Source organism: Dama dama, chromosome 1, assembly GCF_033118175.1.
Source record: "Dama dama isolate Ldn47 chromosome 1, ASM3311817v1, whole genome shotgun sequence".
NCBI classification, from domain to species: domain Eukaryota; kingdom Metazoa; phylum Chordata; class Mammalia; order Artiodactyla; family Cervidae; genus Dama; species Dama dama.
This window is the reverse complement of record NC_083681.1, coordinates 82,379,165-82,394,409: the sequence shown is the minus strand read 5'-3', so window position 1 is coordinate 82,394,409 and position 15,245 is coordinate 82,379,165. Positions and strand designations below refer to the sequence as shown.

At 39.8% G+C, this 15,245-nt stretch overlaps 1 protein-coding gene across 3 annotated transcripts in view; it reads right to left on the bottom strand.

The window, feature by feature from the left end:
- ZFP91 (ZFP91 zinc finger protein, atypical E3 ubiquitin ligase) overlaps nt 1-14,497 on the bottom strand; it is a 36,675-nt gene extending 22,178 nt beyond the window's left edge. For 2 of the 3 annotated variants that reach the window (XM_061154146.1, XM_061154155.1), the window contains exons 1-2: nt 14,175-14,497; nt 8,815-8,843 (exon numbers count right to left, since the gene is read on the bottom strand). In XM_061154146.1, the coding sequence (XP_061010129.1) occupies nt 8,815-8,843; nt 14,175-14,494 (349 nt within the window). In that variant the 5' untranslated portion in view covers nt 14,495-14,497. Of the gene's footprint in view, nt 1-8,814; nt 8,844-9,719; nt 9,770-14,174 lie in introns of those variants that run through there. The other variant, XM_061154163.1, reaches the window with a different exon arrangement.
- Nucleotides 14,498-15,245: the final 748 nt, after the last annotated feature.

Here is a 15,245-nt window from a genome sequence, read left to right as displayed (position 1 = left end):
CCCAGCACCAGGGTCTTTTCTAATGAGTCAGTTTTCACATCAGGTAGCCAAAGTACCTGTCAACTCCACTCCTACATGTATACCCTCAAAGTTGAAAACAGGTATTCAAATACTTGTACATGGATGTCTGCAACAGTACAATCCACAAATGTGCAAACAACGAAGACATCTGTCAAACACCGAATGGAAAAACAAAATGCAGTATTACTCCTGAGGAGGAATCAAGGACCTTTGGGATTGACAGATACACACCGTTATATTTAAAATAACTAGCTAACAAGGGCCTACTGCACAGTACAGGAACTCTGGTCGGTGCTCTGTAACAACCCAACCGGGAATGAGGAGGACACCTGTGTATGTGTAACTCAGTCACTTGCTGTATACCTGAGATAAACACAGTGCTGTTAAACTACACAAACTACACTCCTCTACAAAAGTAAAACTGAGTCAGCGTTTGCTAGAGGCTGGGTGGGAAAGGACCCCCTGTAATGGGCACAGGGCCTCTGCAGATGGAGGTGACGGGAGCACAACACTGTCAACGTACTAAATGGCACTCAATTCTGTTTCATGCTGGTTAATTCTGTTCCACGAGTAAGACACCAGGCAGCCACTGCCGGTGCAGTGAATACCACGTGGTGGGATGAGAAGAACGGACAAACCAGGAGTGGGTGAAGCTACGAACTGAGACAAAAAGATACTGCTACTACTGGCAGGCATGCTTCTCCCAATTCTTCCAGGTACCAAAAGATGAAACATAAAGTGAATTTTCTCAATCTGAGAGCAGCCGACAACCCTTTTAAAACAATCTAACATCAAATCCAAAAGGTGACAGCCATTTCATCAGGATAAAACTCTTGAAGTTTTAAGTTTTATCCTAATATGATCTGGTCCTCCTTCAGACTGGCTCCTCACTTTTCTAACAGGCTGACAGAAATTAAACAACTTATCCAAGATTACAGAGTTAACACTGATATGGTGAACAGGGAATGGCTGGCAAACAGGCTGGAACTAGAGCGAAAGTCTTCTTATCTCTAATTAAATATTTACAATTTTTGGAGGAAAACTAACAAACTTTAAATACTTGTTAAGTGCCTAATATTTTCTCCATTTTTCTAAACTTAGTCCTAAAAATCTTGCCAAATAATATATTTTTTTAATAGTTGAGGAAAACAAGTAACTGACTTTCACAAGCTCACATATTAAATCGTGGGGCTAAGATTGGAACCCAGGTATATCTAAGTCCAAAGTCTATATTCATTCCACTATACCACACCTAATCATATAAAAAAGAAATGGGAAAGTGCCAGTCCAAGAGCTTAATTCAGATTTGAGAGTTAGTTCATTTCCACCAAGTCTCAGGTTCAAGTGCCAAAAGAGTGGGTCATTTATGTAAGATACTGACCTAAAAGACCACAAGAAGAATTATTTCAAGAAAGTGAATTCTTAATCTAAAACTGCAGCGAACATTCATAGCATCATTATTCACAGTAGCTATTTAAAAAGTAGATCAAGTGATGAACAATCTGTTCAGATCAAATGGAGTATTTTCACACAAAGGAATGAAAATATTTACACATGCTACAACATGGAGTAACCTAAAAAATTTTGTGCTAAGTGAAAGAAGCCAGACTCAAAACGGAAAACCTCACATATTTTAAGTACAAGTCTGTATACAACATGTCAGAAGAGACATATCTACACAGACAGAATTATACACTTAAAAATGTGTGTATTTTAAACTATCAATATGTAAACTGTGCCTCAATAAAACTGCGTTAATAAAATAGGCATTGCAGCATTGAGTCATAAAGGCCAGTAACTCAAACGACCCAGAGGCCCACTAGCAGTAAGATGGATACACTGTGGTGTATTCTCACAACAGAACACTAGAAATGAAAATAAACAGTCTGTAAGAAATGCAACCCAGAAGAATGTCACATAATGGGGAGCAAGAGGCCCTACACAGAGTACATAACAAATTACTCCACTTATACAAAATTCAAAAATTGGCAACACTAATTTGTGCTGTGCAGAGTAACAACAGTGGTTACATTTAGGGATGGTTGATCCTGTTCTGTTTCTTGAGCTGGGTAATGTCCACATGACTGGACTTGCCTGTGGGTATACACGATGCTGCACACTTCCGTTAAGTGTACTTCTGTGTATGTACGGTGTATGTACAGTGTATGTGCGGTGTATGTGCAGTGTGTGTATGGTGTACGTGCGGTGTGTGTGTGGTGTGTGTGCGGTGTATGTATGCTGTATGTACGGTGTATGTATGCTGTATGTGCGGTGTATGTGTGGTGTATGTGTGGTGTACCTTAATAATTTCTTAAAAAAAAAGAAAAAAAAGAAAATCACCTGTAATCTACCCCAGCCCCGGGGGGTGGGGGGAGAACCTGAGAAATACCACATGTCCTTCAATCAAGTAATAGTTAAATAAACACAGAACACCTATGTGCAGTACTTCATGGCTGGAAGCCCGTGAAGTAACTCATCTCTTCCTCTTTCCTTAGAGAATCAATCCCACTGTTAAAAACATGTTGGGATTTCAGTGTAAACTGATGGTTTTCACAGTGTACTTTGCAAACTCCTATGGGTCCCCAATACTTTTTCAAGAAGTTTTCAATGTCAAAATTGGTCACAAAAAAATCTGTTGGGCTTTTGATTTTGATTATACTGCACTTATAGATCACTATGGGGAGAAATAAAATCTTTACAGTGAGTCTTCAAACTCATGAACAAGGCACACCGCTCTTTCCTTAGGTTTTTATTAATAACTTCATTCAGCAGAGTTTCGTACTTTTCAGTGTATACATCACATCTTTTGTCACATTTATCCCTAAGTAATTCATACTTCTGGTTCTACTGTAAACAATATTTTTACACAAATACAACTAATTTTGTATGCTCATCTTGTATTCTGTGGGATGACTTCAAGAGGCCTTGCAGCTTTTGGACCACTGTCCTGAGACCACATGACATGAAGATGTCTGAACCGAGACCACTGATGGGAACGGCCAACTGAGAAATAACAAAGCACTGCATTTTAACCTGCTAAGCTCTTGGATGGTTTGTTATACAACATGTAACCGACAGAAAAGTTTATAGAGAGTCACAGTAAAGAAAATGGGTTTAGAAATTCTCAAAGATTTAAAGTTACAAACAGAATCAGTCAATAAGAAGGTAGGATATAAGTTGGGAGTCTAGGATCAAACAAGTAAGCCACATTAAAGTAAGTATGTAAGCAAAAGACAAAACCTCAGTAATTCTCAGTAGGGAATTAACTGTACTAAAGCTAAAGGGAGTATTTGCCTGGGTGTATTAACAGTTAGATCAACCTAGTTAGTTTTAATTCAGAGGAGCTTGATCCTTCTTGGGACTTAAAAGATCAGGGGTCATTAACTCAGAGCTAATTTCTCTGTGTCAGAGGATCTTGCCCACCCATAATCTCCGCATAAGGATAACATTATGTCTGCATGTCGAGACGAGTATCTCTTAGGGGTTTTCTATTCTTATCTGCTGAGTGTAGGTTTGCCCACTCAGGACCTTAGGCCTCCAGGGTGTTCTCTTGCAACTCTCACTGGTTCTGGAGGAAAAGGGATCTCAATATAAAATAATTATTATATTTAACAAGATAAAACTTATAACTGTGTCAAGATAGTTCTGATATGTTGAATCATAATAAGCAAATTATTATAAACCTATCTTCTTCATATGTAAGGGACAGAAAGACTCATTGACCTGATTGATTAAAAACATCCCATAATCGGAAGGAACTGATAATAAAGGCTTTGTACTCCCATGTCACAACCCACACTAATCATAAAAGAGGTATGTCTGTACGTTAGGAAACTAGAACAGAAAGGAAAACACGTGGGAGGTCTGGATACTTGAAGTAGAAAACAGTCTGAAGGCTACGGGGCATCCCTAACAAGGGACAAGCTGTTGAGCAGCTCTCTCTCACCCTGAGGTTCCTGTCGCCTTAAGACAAAGGGCTAGGAAGGAGACAGGAGAGATAGAGTGACTGTCTAGTGCGCTGTCAGCCCTGAGACAGAAGCATCCCAACAGTCAGAGCCTGGGTCTCAGAAACCTGACCACACCACTCTGCGGGTTTCTATAATTAGCTCTCCTTTGTTTTCCATAAATAATTAGTAAAGTCCATCTTGAAATATTAATATTAGCTGATCTCAACATATTTAAAGAAGTCAGGGAAAGCAAGTCCTTTGCTTTTTTAAAAAACAAAAACAAAACTAGTATTTAAGCCAACTTTACAAGAGTATCATTGTGAAGACAATGTTTTTTTGTACATCCTTTGTGCAGAAACTAAAATGGTAAAAATTAAGAATTTAGATACCATCACAGGAAAACAGAAATGCTCTGATGAAAACAATATAAATAAATCCCTAGATCTGATTAACTCATTTGGTGATTCTGTCTAGGCAGTCTTTTCTAAACATCACTACAACAGGAAGAGTAACTAAAAACAGCAAAATTATATTAAATAAAGGATGAAGCCCACACTTTAATACAATCAAATTTTTAAACAACCAGGATTCCAAACTGTTTCCTCTAAGCTCTAATTTCATGAGATATTAAGGGGAAAAAAAAAGGAGGGGCTGTCTTACATGCAACCACTATGTATTTTGGTATCTACATGGCATACTACCCAGAAACAAAGTCTGTGAAATTAAAATTAGCAGAAAAAGCAACACTGGGATTATTAATAACTACACTGAAGCAAATCATTCCTTTACTTTCACAGTGTTACACTGTTAGAATGTCTTCTTCCCCACACTTATTTACCACACACCCTAGTATCTAGGATGGTGCTGGACACACAGTGAATGCTCAACAATCTCTTGCTGAATGAACTATTTGCGAAGCAATTTTCTACTGTGTTCTATACACATCCATCAGGGTTAAATAAACACAGTAGCCACAGGGACCTAATGCGCTTCTTCACTATTATTTCAGCTTGAAAAATGACCATGGCACTTTGCAATTTAATAATTTAAAAACAACAGCCAGTTCCCTTTTGGTGTGCAGTATCATTTATTCACACATGTCCAGAGTTCTCACCTTTAACTGAAGGAGAGCACTTAATTTCCAAGTTGTTTGGTGTAAGAGTAAAAATAATCCTGAAAACATCTTTTTAATACTAATGAAACAAAGCGATATCTTTAGAAAATCATCTCCATTTCCATATTCAGTGATCCAGTTGTAGAACTATAAGATATACTTACATACCTATATATGCACTTCAGAGTTGAACAACTACCATAGTAACTAAACTTACAGCTGAGATGGGAGTAAGAGAGGATTTCTTTGAAATTTTATACTCTTAACAACAGTTACTTTTTCCTGAGTCTTTAGTAGATTCAGTTTACTAGATTATTTGCAATAAAAGGCAGAAATTATCCCATCCAAGTACTAACCAGGCAATAAAAGGCAGAACTTGAACTCAAACCCTGAGCTCTAACACCAGATGCAGAGCATTTAACTAGTGGATGAAAGTGGGACTTACAAGACTGACTGGCCCATAATGCAGGTGTTTTTCTTTTTTAAATTTTCGCGCAGCTGATTTACAATGGTGCATTAGTCTCAGGCGTACAGCAAAGGGGCTCACTTTATACACATACCACCACCACACGTTCTCAGAGTCTTTTCCATCAAAACTAGATACTGTCTATACTTCCCTGTGCTATACAATAGGTCTTTGTTGGTTATCTATTTTATATATAGTAGTGCGTATCTGTTAATCCCAAACTCCTTATTCCCCCCTCCTTTCCCTTTTGGTAAGCATAAATTTAAGTTTCATTTGTATCTTTTTCTTCAGATTCCATATACAAGCGATTATGTGTTATTTATATTTGTCTGACTTACTTTACTTAACATGATAATTCTAGATCTATTCATGTTGCTGCAAATGTCATTATTTCATATGCTTTTGTGGCTGAGTTAATACTTCAGTATGTGTGTGTGTGCCCATACAATGGAAAATACACATATATATACACACACAACACATCTTCTGCATCCATTCACCTGTGGAGGACACTCAGGTTGCTTTCATCTCTTGGCAAATGTAAACAGTGCTGCGTGACACTGGGGCATGTGTATCTTTCTGAATTAACGTTTTCATCTTTTTCTGATAATACACCCAGGAAAGTGAGTGCTGCATCATGACAGCTGTATTTTTAGCTTTTTAACAAACATCCATACTGCCCTCCACAGTGGCTGCACTAAGTCACTCTCACACCAATGGTGTGGAAGGGCCCCCTTTTCTCCATACCCTCCCCAGCACTTACTATTGTAGACTTTCAGATGACGGGTGATTCTGACCAGTATGAGGCAGTACCTCATTATAGTTTTATTTCCATTTCCTAAATAGTTAACACTGATGAACATCTTTTCATGTGCCCGTTAGCCATCTGTATGTCTTTTTCAGATAAACGTCTGTTTAGGTCTTCTGCCCATTTTTTGATTGTGTTGTTTTTTGATATTCAGCTGCATGAGCAGTTTGTATTATTTTGGAAATTAAACTCTTGTCAGTTGCAGTGTTTGCAAATATATTCTCCCAGTCCACACTGCTATCATTTACGTAAGAGGACGTTTTTTGCCTACCTTCTCTGAGTTTTATGGTGTCTTACCTGATATTTACATTTTAAGCCAATTTGAGCTTATTTTTAAGTATGCTGTGAGGAAGTGTTCTAACTTCACTGATATACATGCAGCTGTCCAGCTTTCCCACCCCACTTGCTGCAGAGACTGTCTTTTCCTCACTGTATATTCCTGCCTCTCTGTTGAAGATTAACTGACCACAGGTGTATGCGTTTACTTCTGGGCTCTCTATTCTGTTCTATTGATTCATGTCTGTTTTTGTGCCAATACCATTGTTTTGACTATAGCTTTGTAGTATAGTCTAAAGTATGGGAGGGTTATGCTTCCAGCTTTGTTCTTTTCTCTCAGAATTGGTCTGGTAATTCCGAATCTTTTGTGGTTCCGTATTTATTTCTTTGAATCACCTTCAATTTCCTTTATCAATGTTTTACAGTTTTCCATATTTAAGTCTTTTACCTCCTCGGTCAGGTTTTTTCCTGGGTATTTTATGTTATCTTTTGGAGGCAATTTTAAGAGGGATTTTTTTTTTTTTTTAACTTTCTCTTCCTGATATTTCAATGTTAACACAAAGAAATCTGTTAGTATAACAGGTTTCTGTATGTTACTCTTGCATCTTACTACCTTGCTCAATTTGTTCATCAACTCTAATAGTTGTTGTGCAGAGTTTATTTGCAATAAAAGACAGAAATTGAATTCAAACTCTGAGCTCTAACTCTAAATCCAGGGCATTTAACTAGTGGATTAAAGTGGTACTGACTGAGATTGAATTACCCATATGCAGTTTTAATCTCTCCTCAATGCAAAACTTTACATAACATGCCAACTTCTGATTTAAGAAATCAACACCAAAGATCAATTAAAAAGTCATCTACAAGAGAGTTCTAAATTTCCACCACATTCTGTGAGTTCACTGCAAGGCAACCCAAAATAATTTCTTTAGACACAGGAGATAATCCCAGCTCTGACAGATGCAGGTTGTGGTTTTTGTCTTAATAGAAATCGCTCTGGTACTTGTTACCTGTCACAACATTCCCCCCACATCCTAAAATTTCCAAAATGATCTCTAAATAAGGAACACACGAGCTTCCATTCTTGGCAGACATATTCTAATTTCCAAGTATCAACAGCAACAAAACCCAAAACTTCTAAACAAAACAGTCATGCAAAGCTTTCTACACAAAAACCTGCCTAGTACGAAATACTTCTGCCTGGTATACTATGAAATGAAATATTAGCAGATTCTAAAATTCAGAGGAAAAAAAACAACCTGGTCACTGATACCTAATTACTCACAGAGTAATCAAGTTACCAGTTCTTAACCATACTATCATTCTTCTAAATGGCATAAATTCAGGTTTTACACTTGGCCTATACATGCATATTGCAAAGCATTCTTTAAAAGAGAAAAGTCCACACTGAGGATATCATGTATTCATATTACATATATACATAATAAATTAACCAATTAATACTTTAGAACTGGACCAAGATTAGACAAAGTAAATGAAATATGCTTAAATGTATCTTTGTTTTAATTTTAAGAAGGATGCTATGTATTTGAATAGCAGTATCAAGGAACAGAGTCAATAACTAGGAAAAAAATTTTAATAAATGAGCAACTGGCTCAACATGGTATGAGCAATTTTAATAATCCAATCTGCAAAGCCAGAACAGTCTTTTAAAAAAGAAAACAACTGAACATTAGCTTCCCTTCATAATCCAGATAAGAATACTTTTTAACACATATATCTGGCTTGCTATTTGAAATAACCTAATTGAGCCCATTTAATTATTCATCAGGCTGCAGTCTTAGAACGCTTTTCCTTCTGCATTCTTCAAAGTGCGCTTATGACTCTCCACAAGCACCAAGATTTCTGTCTACACTGCACTCTGTGTGCCGTGTGTCATTCCTCTCTACTCTACTGAGAAACCAAGTAACTAAAAATGACAGTAAAGTGACACCAAATAATCTGATTTCCCTTATTAGGTTTTTAAATAATACTAAAATGTTTCACTTGCCCAAACCTGCCACTACTTAAATATGGCCTATCTATCCCAACAATTCATTACTAAATAAGTCACTTTTAAACAGGAGCAATTCGAATGATCAGGTTGAAGCTCATTCTATGTTCTATCAGATTATAAAGTAGTCACGTAAGGTTTATGAGTGCTAAGAAGGACCCATCTTACCTTTCTCAGTTGATACTTTTTCTATGCATCTGAAAGAAAAGAGAATCAAATGGTAAAGGAATAATCTCACACATTTTCTTAAAATACAAAGATCTATCCTTTTCAGGTTCATCTCCAGAATGATACAGAAAACATCTGGAGCAGTCCTGTCCAGTAGAACTTTCTGCAATGATAAAAAATATTCTACATCTGTACTGTCCAGCATGGTAGTCTCCATGTGGTTCCTGAGTGACTGAAACAGCTATGTAGTTGAGGACTGAATTTTCAGTTTTGATTAATATAACTTAAATAGCCACAAGTAGCTATCATATTTGACAGCACACAGCTAGAATATCATTCAAAATAGTTGTTTTTAACTGTAAAAAAATATCGATACAAAGAAACTATTGCTAATTTTGTTGTATTAAATGGTCATAGAAGAAAAATGTCTTCACTTTACACAAATGCAGTAACTAGTTGTGCAATGAAATATTTGAGATATCCTCTAAAATACCTCTGCCAAAAGAATCAGAGGGAAGGAGTATAGAGGTAGGAAGAATGGTAAAATCTTGATAACTGTTAAATCTAGGTGATAAATACTGAGGATTATTATCTCTACTTTGGATATATTTGACAATTCTCATAATAAAAATTTAATGAACCTAAAAAAAATCCTAAAACTATTCATTTGTTAAACTAAAGTCAAAATCTATTTCTAAAATGGCAGCAGACTGGACCTAGAAATAAATGTAACTTGAACTTTACAAATTAGATAGGAAGAGTAAAGAGTCTAATGTGTAATAAACTGGCAGTTTAAAAAATGTCATTCACATGTTTTTAATTCGGGGAAATTTCTATCAAACGTTAACTGCTGAGTACAGTACAATGACTCTCCTCTATGGCCCTTACCCAAATTCAAAGTTTACCTGTCTTGGATCTTTCCCAAGATGCCAAACAGCATCTCTGAGCAGTATAAAGTTTTCTCCTTTTTTTTTTCTTTTTTGAAAATAAACCTAATACAAACGAAGACTCTTATGTTACAAAGAATATCCAAACAGATACTGAAGCCACAGCATAATACAAATTCTGTTATCTTTAGAGAGACTAGATATCATCTTCTCATCTCATTCATTTTCTTAAAAGCTTGGTATTATAACTTATTATATTTTTAATGTCCAAATTAACAACACAAGAACACTGCTCATCATCCTAGCTCTAAATGAAAAGTACATAAATCACTGTTAGATGTTGAAACACTATGCAATAAACCTTCTGAAAGCCTATAGGAATGGTTCAGTGTTTTCTTTACCAAGATCATCGCAAAAGGAAAACTCAGGATTTCGGGCTTATATAATTGAAGCCTTCTCCAAAGAGCCACAGAATCCAGAATTTTTCCCACTTCGGACTATTACTGCCTCTTCATTCTCACTATCATGACCATCACTTTCTCCTTACAAAAAGAAAGTGTGAAGCAAAGGCTTACTACCATTTTACTTTCTGCAAGAAAACAAACCCCAAATGGAATTCCACATACTGGAAAACAGTGCAGTATTTGTTTCATTTGTAACCCATCTGAACCTGTAAGTTTACCACTAAGAATACTATTTTAGCCTATATTCCTATATTCCTTATGGTGAGGAAAGAAGAGCTTTTCTCAACAGCTAAGTGAGAAATTAAAAAAAAAAAAAAAAAGTATTAAATTTTGAAATGCATCAGATAATCAAAGAACTTAGTATCACACAGTAGGAAGAAAATAAGCCTTCTGCATTTAAAGTAATCTTATTTTAACAATTATAGTGTTACCCTATTAGTAGAGAATGGATGTTTTAACTTCTAAATCAGAAATAAGCTGGAGTGTGTGTGTGTATACACAGATACCTGTATATACCCATACATAGATACTTACACATTTTTAAGTTAGATGAGGGTATAAACATCTGCATTTGAAGCATAAGAAACTTAACTCTGGAATTTATTGGCTAAAATACAGCAAATAAAGAGCCAAAAACTCTTAGTACTAATACATAACCTTTCTTCAGATTTGGTTTATCTTTCCTTACTATTAGCTTTTAAGCTTTTAATTTAAAATGATTATAGATTTAACTTAATGTCTTTTGCTTGAGCACATTCCCTGGAAAATTCTTTTTATTCTCCTTCATAAAGAGTTCCTATTCTTTTCATTAATTTCTGAGTATGTCAATGCAAACAGAAAAATTGTTATAAGATTAGGAAAGTTTATAAAAACAGTAATTGCCATTAACTGTAAAGCTCATTCCACAAATCATAAATTATCAGCTAAAGATGAAGAAGCATATTCAAGGAGGTTAAGTGACTTGCCCAAGTAAGCAGTAAAAAGCAATGCTTTTTTCTATTTTGCCTTGTAAGAGGAAGAGATTACAATCAATCCAAGTCTATTTACTGACACTTGAAGCTACTGTTCAAGTCACTTTGCTGTTTCCTTGATCAAGAAACAAAAGTAGGTTAAACAGTTGATTACTGGGAATTTATTGGGAGAAATGTTATTTGGAAACAGAGCTCAATGAAGGTCAGAAGGCACTTGACCAGGGTTCAATGATCAGACATTTCAAAACCTGAAATGTCTTAAAGGGTAAAGTTTCTCAATTTTTAAAATTTATCGCTCTGAAAATCTGTAAACCGTGCATACATCTGACAAACCTCCACTACTCAATGCATCTTCCCCCTTTACTGAAATCCATGTCTCACTTTTCTTTATAAATCCTGGCTCGGCACACTACCCGACCCAATTATTTGCTTAATCAAGGTTTACTGAGCTGAAATGCTTTAGGAGTTCTTTGATTTCCAGAGTATGTAGTAAATTGAAAATGTGTAACAAAAAAATTATTAAAGTGACAATTTATCAAACAATCCAATCAAAACTGCATAATTTAAAACATAGTTAAGAAATAGTTCTGAGGCTAAAAGAACACTATAATCTTTTATGATACTGGATGTGAGAGAGAGAGGGACTTTTAAGAATTAAGACTTTTCTTTCCTCCCCACAAGGAATACTGGGGAGAAAAAAACTGAAGGGATTTAATTAAATCATCCTTATCCAAGTTCAACTGCTGTTAACATTTACATTGTGGAAATAAAGACTCAGTACTTTTTTGACAGAAGTTAGGGAACATAATAAACCATGAGAGCTGGTAAAACTAACACTTAAGAGATTTTCTCTAAGTAAAACTGATCAATCAGTGGGAGGGAAAGGTGCTAAGGAGATATAGCTATATGTAACTTTCAAATGAGTAGGTGAAAATGGAAGGAAATTTTAAAAGATTAAGTTATTAACCTTCCTGTGTATGGATATAGAAAAAAGTAAAAATCCAATTTGGCAGAATTTACATGAAAAACTCCACTACACAGTAGTTATACCTCTACTGTATACAGTACATAACTATACTACTGTATACTATATACTATACATATACTATATACTATACTGTATACTACATAACTATATATAGTAGAGGTATATAATAGGTAGCATATCACTGCTCAAAACAAAAACTTTCAGTATTTCCTACGTATCATGCTTTGTATTAAGTGCTGCACTTAAGTCTCACAAACTCATCTCATTGAGCTTAACATTATCTTCTATAGATAACAAAACTGAGGCACAAGCAGTTTAACTCGTCCAAGGAATTTATATCCAAATAAGGCCAATGACATATCTTTTCAAATTTATGACAGTAAATAGTTTAAATTTTTTGTGTCTATGAAATTCATTTACAGCAATTATTAATCGAATCCTAACTGCAGCTCAATCATTTACAAGTACAGATTTTTGTTGTCCACAGAAATTTAATTTACACAATTCTCTAAATTATGTTAATTGGTGAAAGTCGCTCAACTGTCCGACTCTTTGCAACTCCATGGAGAAACCCCCAGGCCAGAATACAGGAGTGGGTAGCCTTTCCCGTCTCCAGGGGATCTTCCCAACCCACGGATCGAATCCAGGTCTCCCGCATTGCGGGCGGATTCTTTACCAGCTGAAAGAAAAGTGAAGTCGCTCAGTCGTGTCCGACTCTTTGCAACCCCATGGACTGTAGCCCACCAGGCTCCTCTGTCCATGGGATGTCCCAGGCAAGAATACCGGAGTGGGTTGCCATTTCCTTCTCCACTTTACTAGCGGAGCCACATGTTAATCAAATAACATCCAATAATTTGAAAGCACATCTAAAACACAATACCTTTGAGTGTTCTTTCTTTCTGAGAGTCTTCCAAGACATGTATGCCAAGGTCACAGACTTCACTCTTAATTTTGGAATAGGTGTGTTTCAAATTTTAAATTGACCGGGCCTGTGTAAGCCAAATATTGTCAGGATCTCTACTGGGGAGGCAGGGTGGCGGCGGCAGCCGGGGGCATTTAAAACTGATTTCTCCCCGCACCTTCAATTTTTCCTGCTTTTACTAAGTTTTTTTTTTTTTTTTCCCCACTTGAAAGTCCAAAAGACACAAAAGTCTTCAACGAATTCCTTGGCTAATGCGCTTCATTTCTACAATTCACAAACACGTGTAGGCACAGAAACATTTTAATGAACAACTTAAAAAATATATAGATTCCTGGTCATCTTGGTTCCTCTATGACCTCTCGGGGATGAAAGAATTCCTTTCATATTATTCAAAATTTTAAGGACGAAGTCCCTATATTAAAACATATTCAAAACACACACTTGTGTGTGCCTCAGTTTTATTATCTATAGGAAATAATGTTAAGCTCAATGAGATGAGTTTGTGAGACTTAAGTGCAGCACTTAATACAAAGCATGATACATAAGAAAGTTCTTGTTTTTGACACTCGTCAAAAAAAAAAACAAAAAAAAACCGCATTTCAGAACCTACACTTAATTAAAATTGGCAAGCCATGTTTTTATCCTACTAATAAGTTCTTTTTCAAAAAACGAGTGAAAAGTAATGTGAGAATTTAGTACGTTTGAAAAAAAAAACCCAAACTGCATAACGATCCTAGTACAACTGAGGTTGATCAGGTGGCAAAGGTGGGGGAACGACCTCACCCTGCGCGCTGAGATCCAAGCCCCTGCCGCCGGTTTCCCAAAGGGGACGCGCCGTAACAACGGAGACCGCCGCGCGGTGGAAGGGGCCGGAGGACGAAGGGCGCGCGGACAGCCCGGGACAGCGGGGCCGGGCGGCAGACGCGCGCCCAGCGGGGGCCGCTGGCAGGCCGGCGGCGGGGGCCGCTGAGGCGGCAGGGAGGACGCAGGCAGGCGGGGGAGCGCCGAGCCGGCCGCCAGGGGGCAGAGCGGCGGCGCGTCACGTGGGGCTGCCGCTACGGGAGCCGCGAGGGCTGCGCGCGGGCGGAGGGGGGTCGCTCCCACCGCCGCGGAGACGGCGTTACTCACAGCAGGCGCGGGCTCCTCTTGCCCTGGGCCGGGGACGGCGGCTTCGCGGCCTGGGCCGGCTGCCCTGGGGCGTCGGCGGGCCTGGCGCTGGGGCTGCTCCTCCGCCGGCGCGGGTACTCGGCCTTCCTCCGGCGGGACACGGCGGCGGCGGCGGCCGCGGCGGCGCGGCCCCGGTCCCGGCCTCCCCTCAGCACGCGGCTGCTGGGGGCCCCCGCCGCGGCCGCCGCCTCAGGGGGCTGGGGCTGGGGCTCCGCCGCCGCCGGCCCCCCTCCCTGGTCCTGCCGCTCCGGGGGTCGCGGCTCTTCCGTCTCCCCCGGCATCGGGACGCGTCCGCCCCCCCACCCCCTGGTCCCGGCGGCGGAGGCGGCGGCGGCGGCGGCGGCCGCGGCGCTGCTCCCCCCGCCCCCCGGCGCGGCCGGCTCACTCACTCTGCGCGCCTCTCTCCCCCCTCCCCTCCGCCCGGCTCCGAGGGCGCCCCCCCCCGCCCCCTGCCACTCAAGGGCCGGTACCGCTGGCGGCGCGCGCGCGCGCCCGCCGCAGGCGCGTTGCGGGCCAATCAGGGGGAAGGAGCGGCTCCTTGGCCCCGCCCCTCGCGGGCTTTTACGTCGCGGCGTCCTGGGCTTCCGCCCACCCCCACCCCGGCCTTCCACCAATCAGGAAACGGCTCCAAGGGAGAGCGCGAGGTTTCCTTCCCCGCGCACCCGTTCTCACCGTTAAACGGCTGCGTCTCGCGCCAATCCCAAAGTGACCTTTTTTTTTCCCCCCACCTCCGAGCTCAACGCGCGCCCGGGGCAGTGGGAGGGGCAGGCCTCGCGAGGGGGCGGGTAGGAAACGCACCTCCTTCCCCGCCTCGCGCGCACCCTGGGCTGGCTGCGCGCGCACCTGCCGCCCTAAGGAGCCACTAACGCCACAAGGGCTTTCTATCCTTCTCCCTTAAGCCGCGGAGGGAGCCTCGGCGTCCTTCCGCCTCCACCCCGGCCCCACTTTCCTGTCTGTGGCCTTTCTGTCCCCAGCGCCGCGAGGTCTTGCGGGGAAGAAGGGGGGAAATTTTTTTTTTTTGAGCTGTCGCTT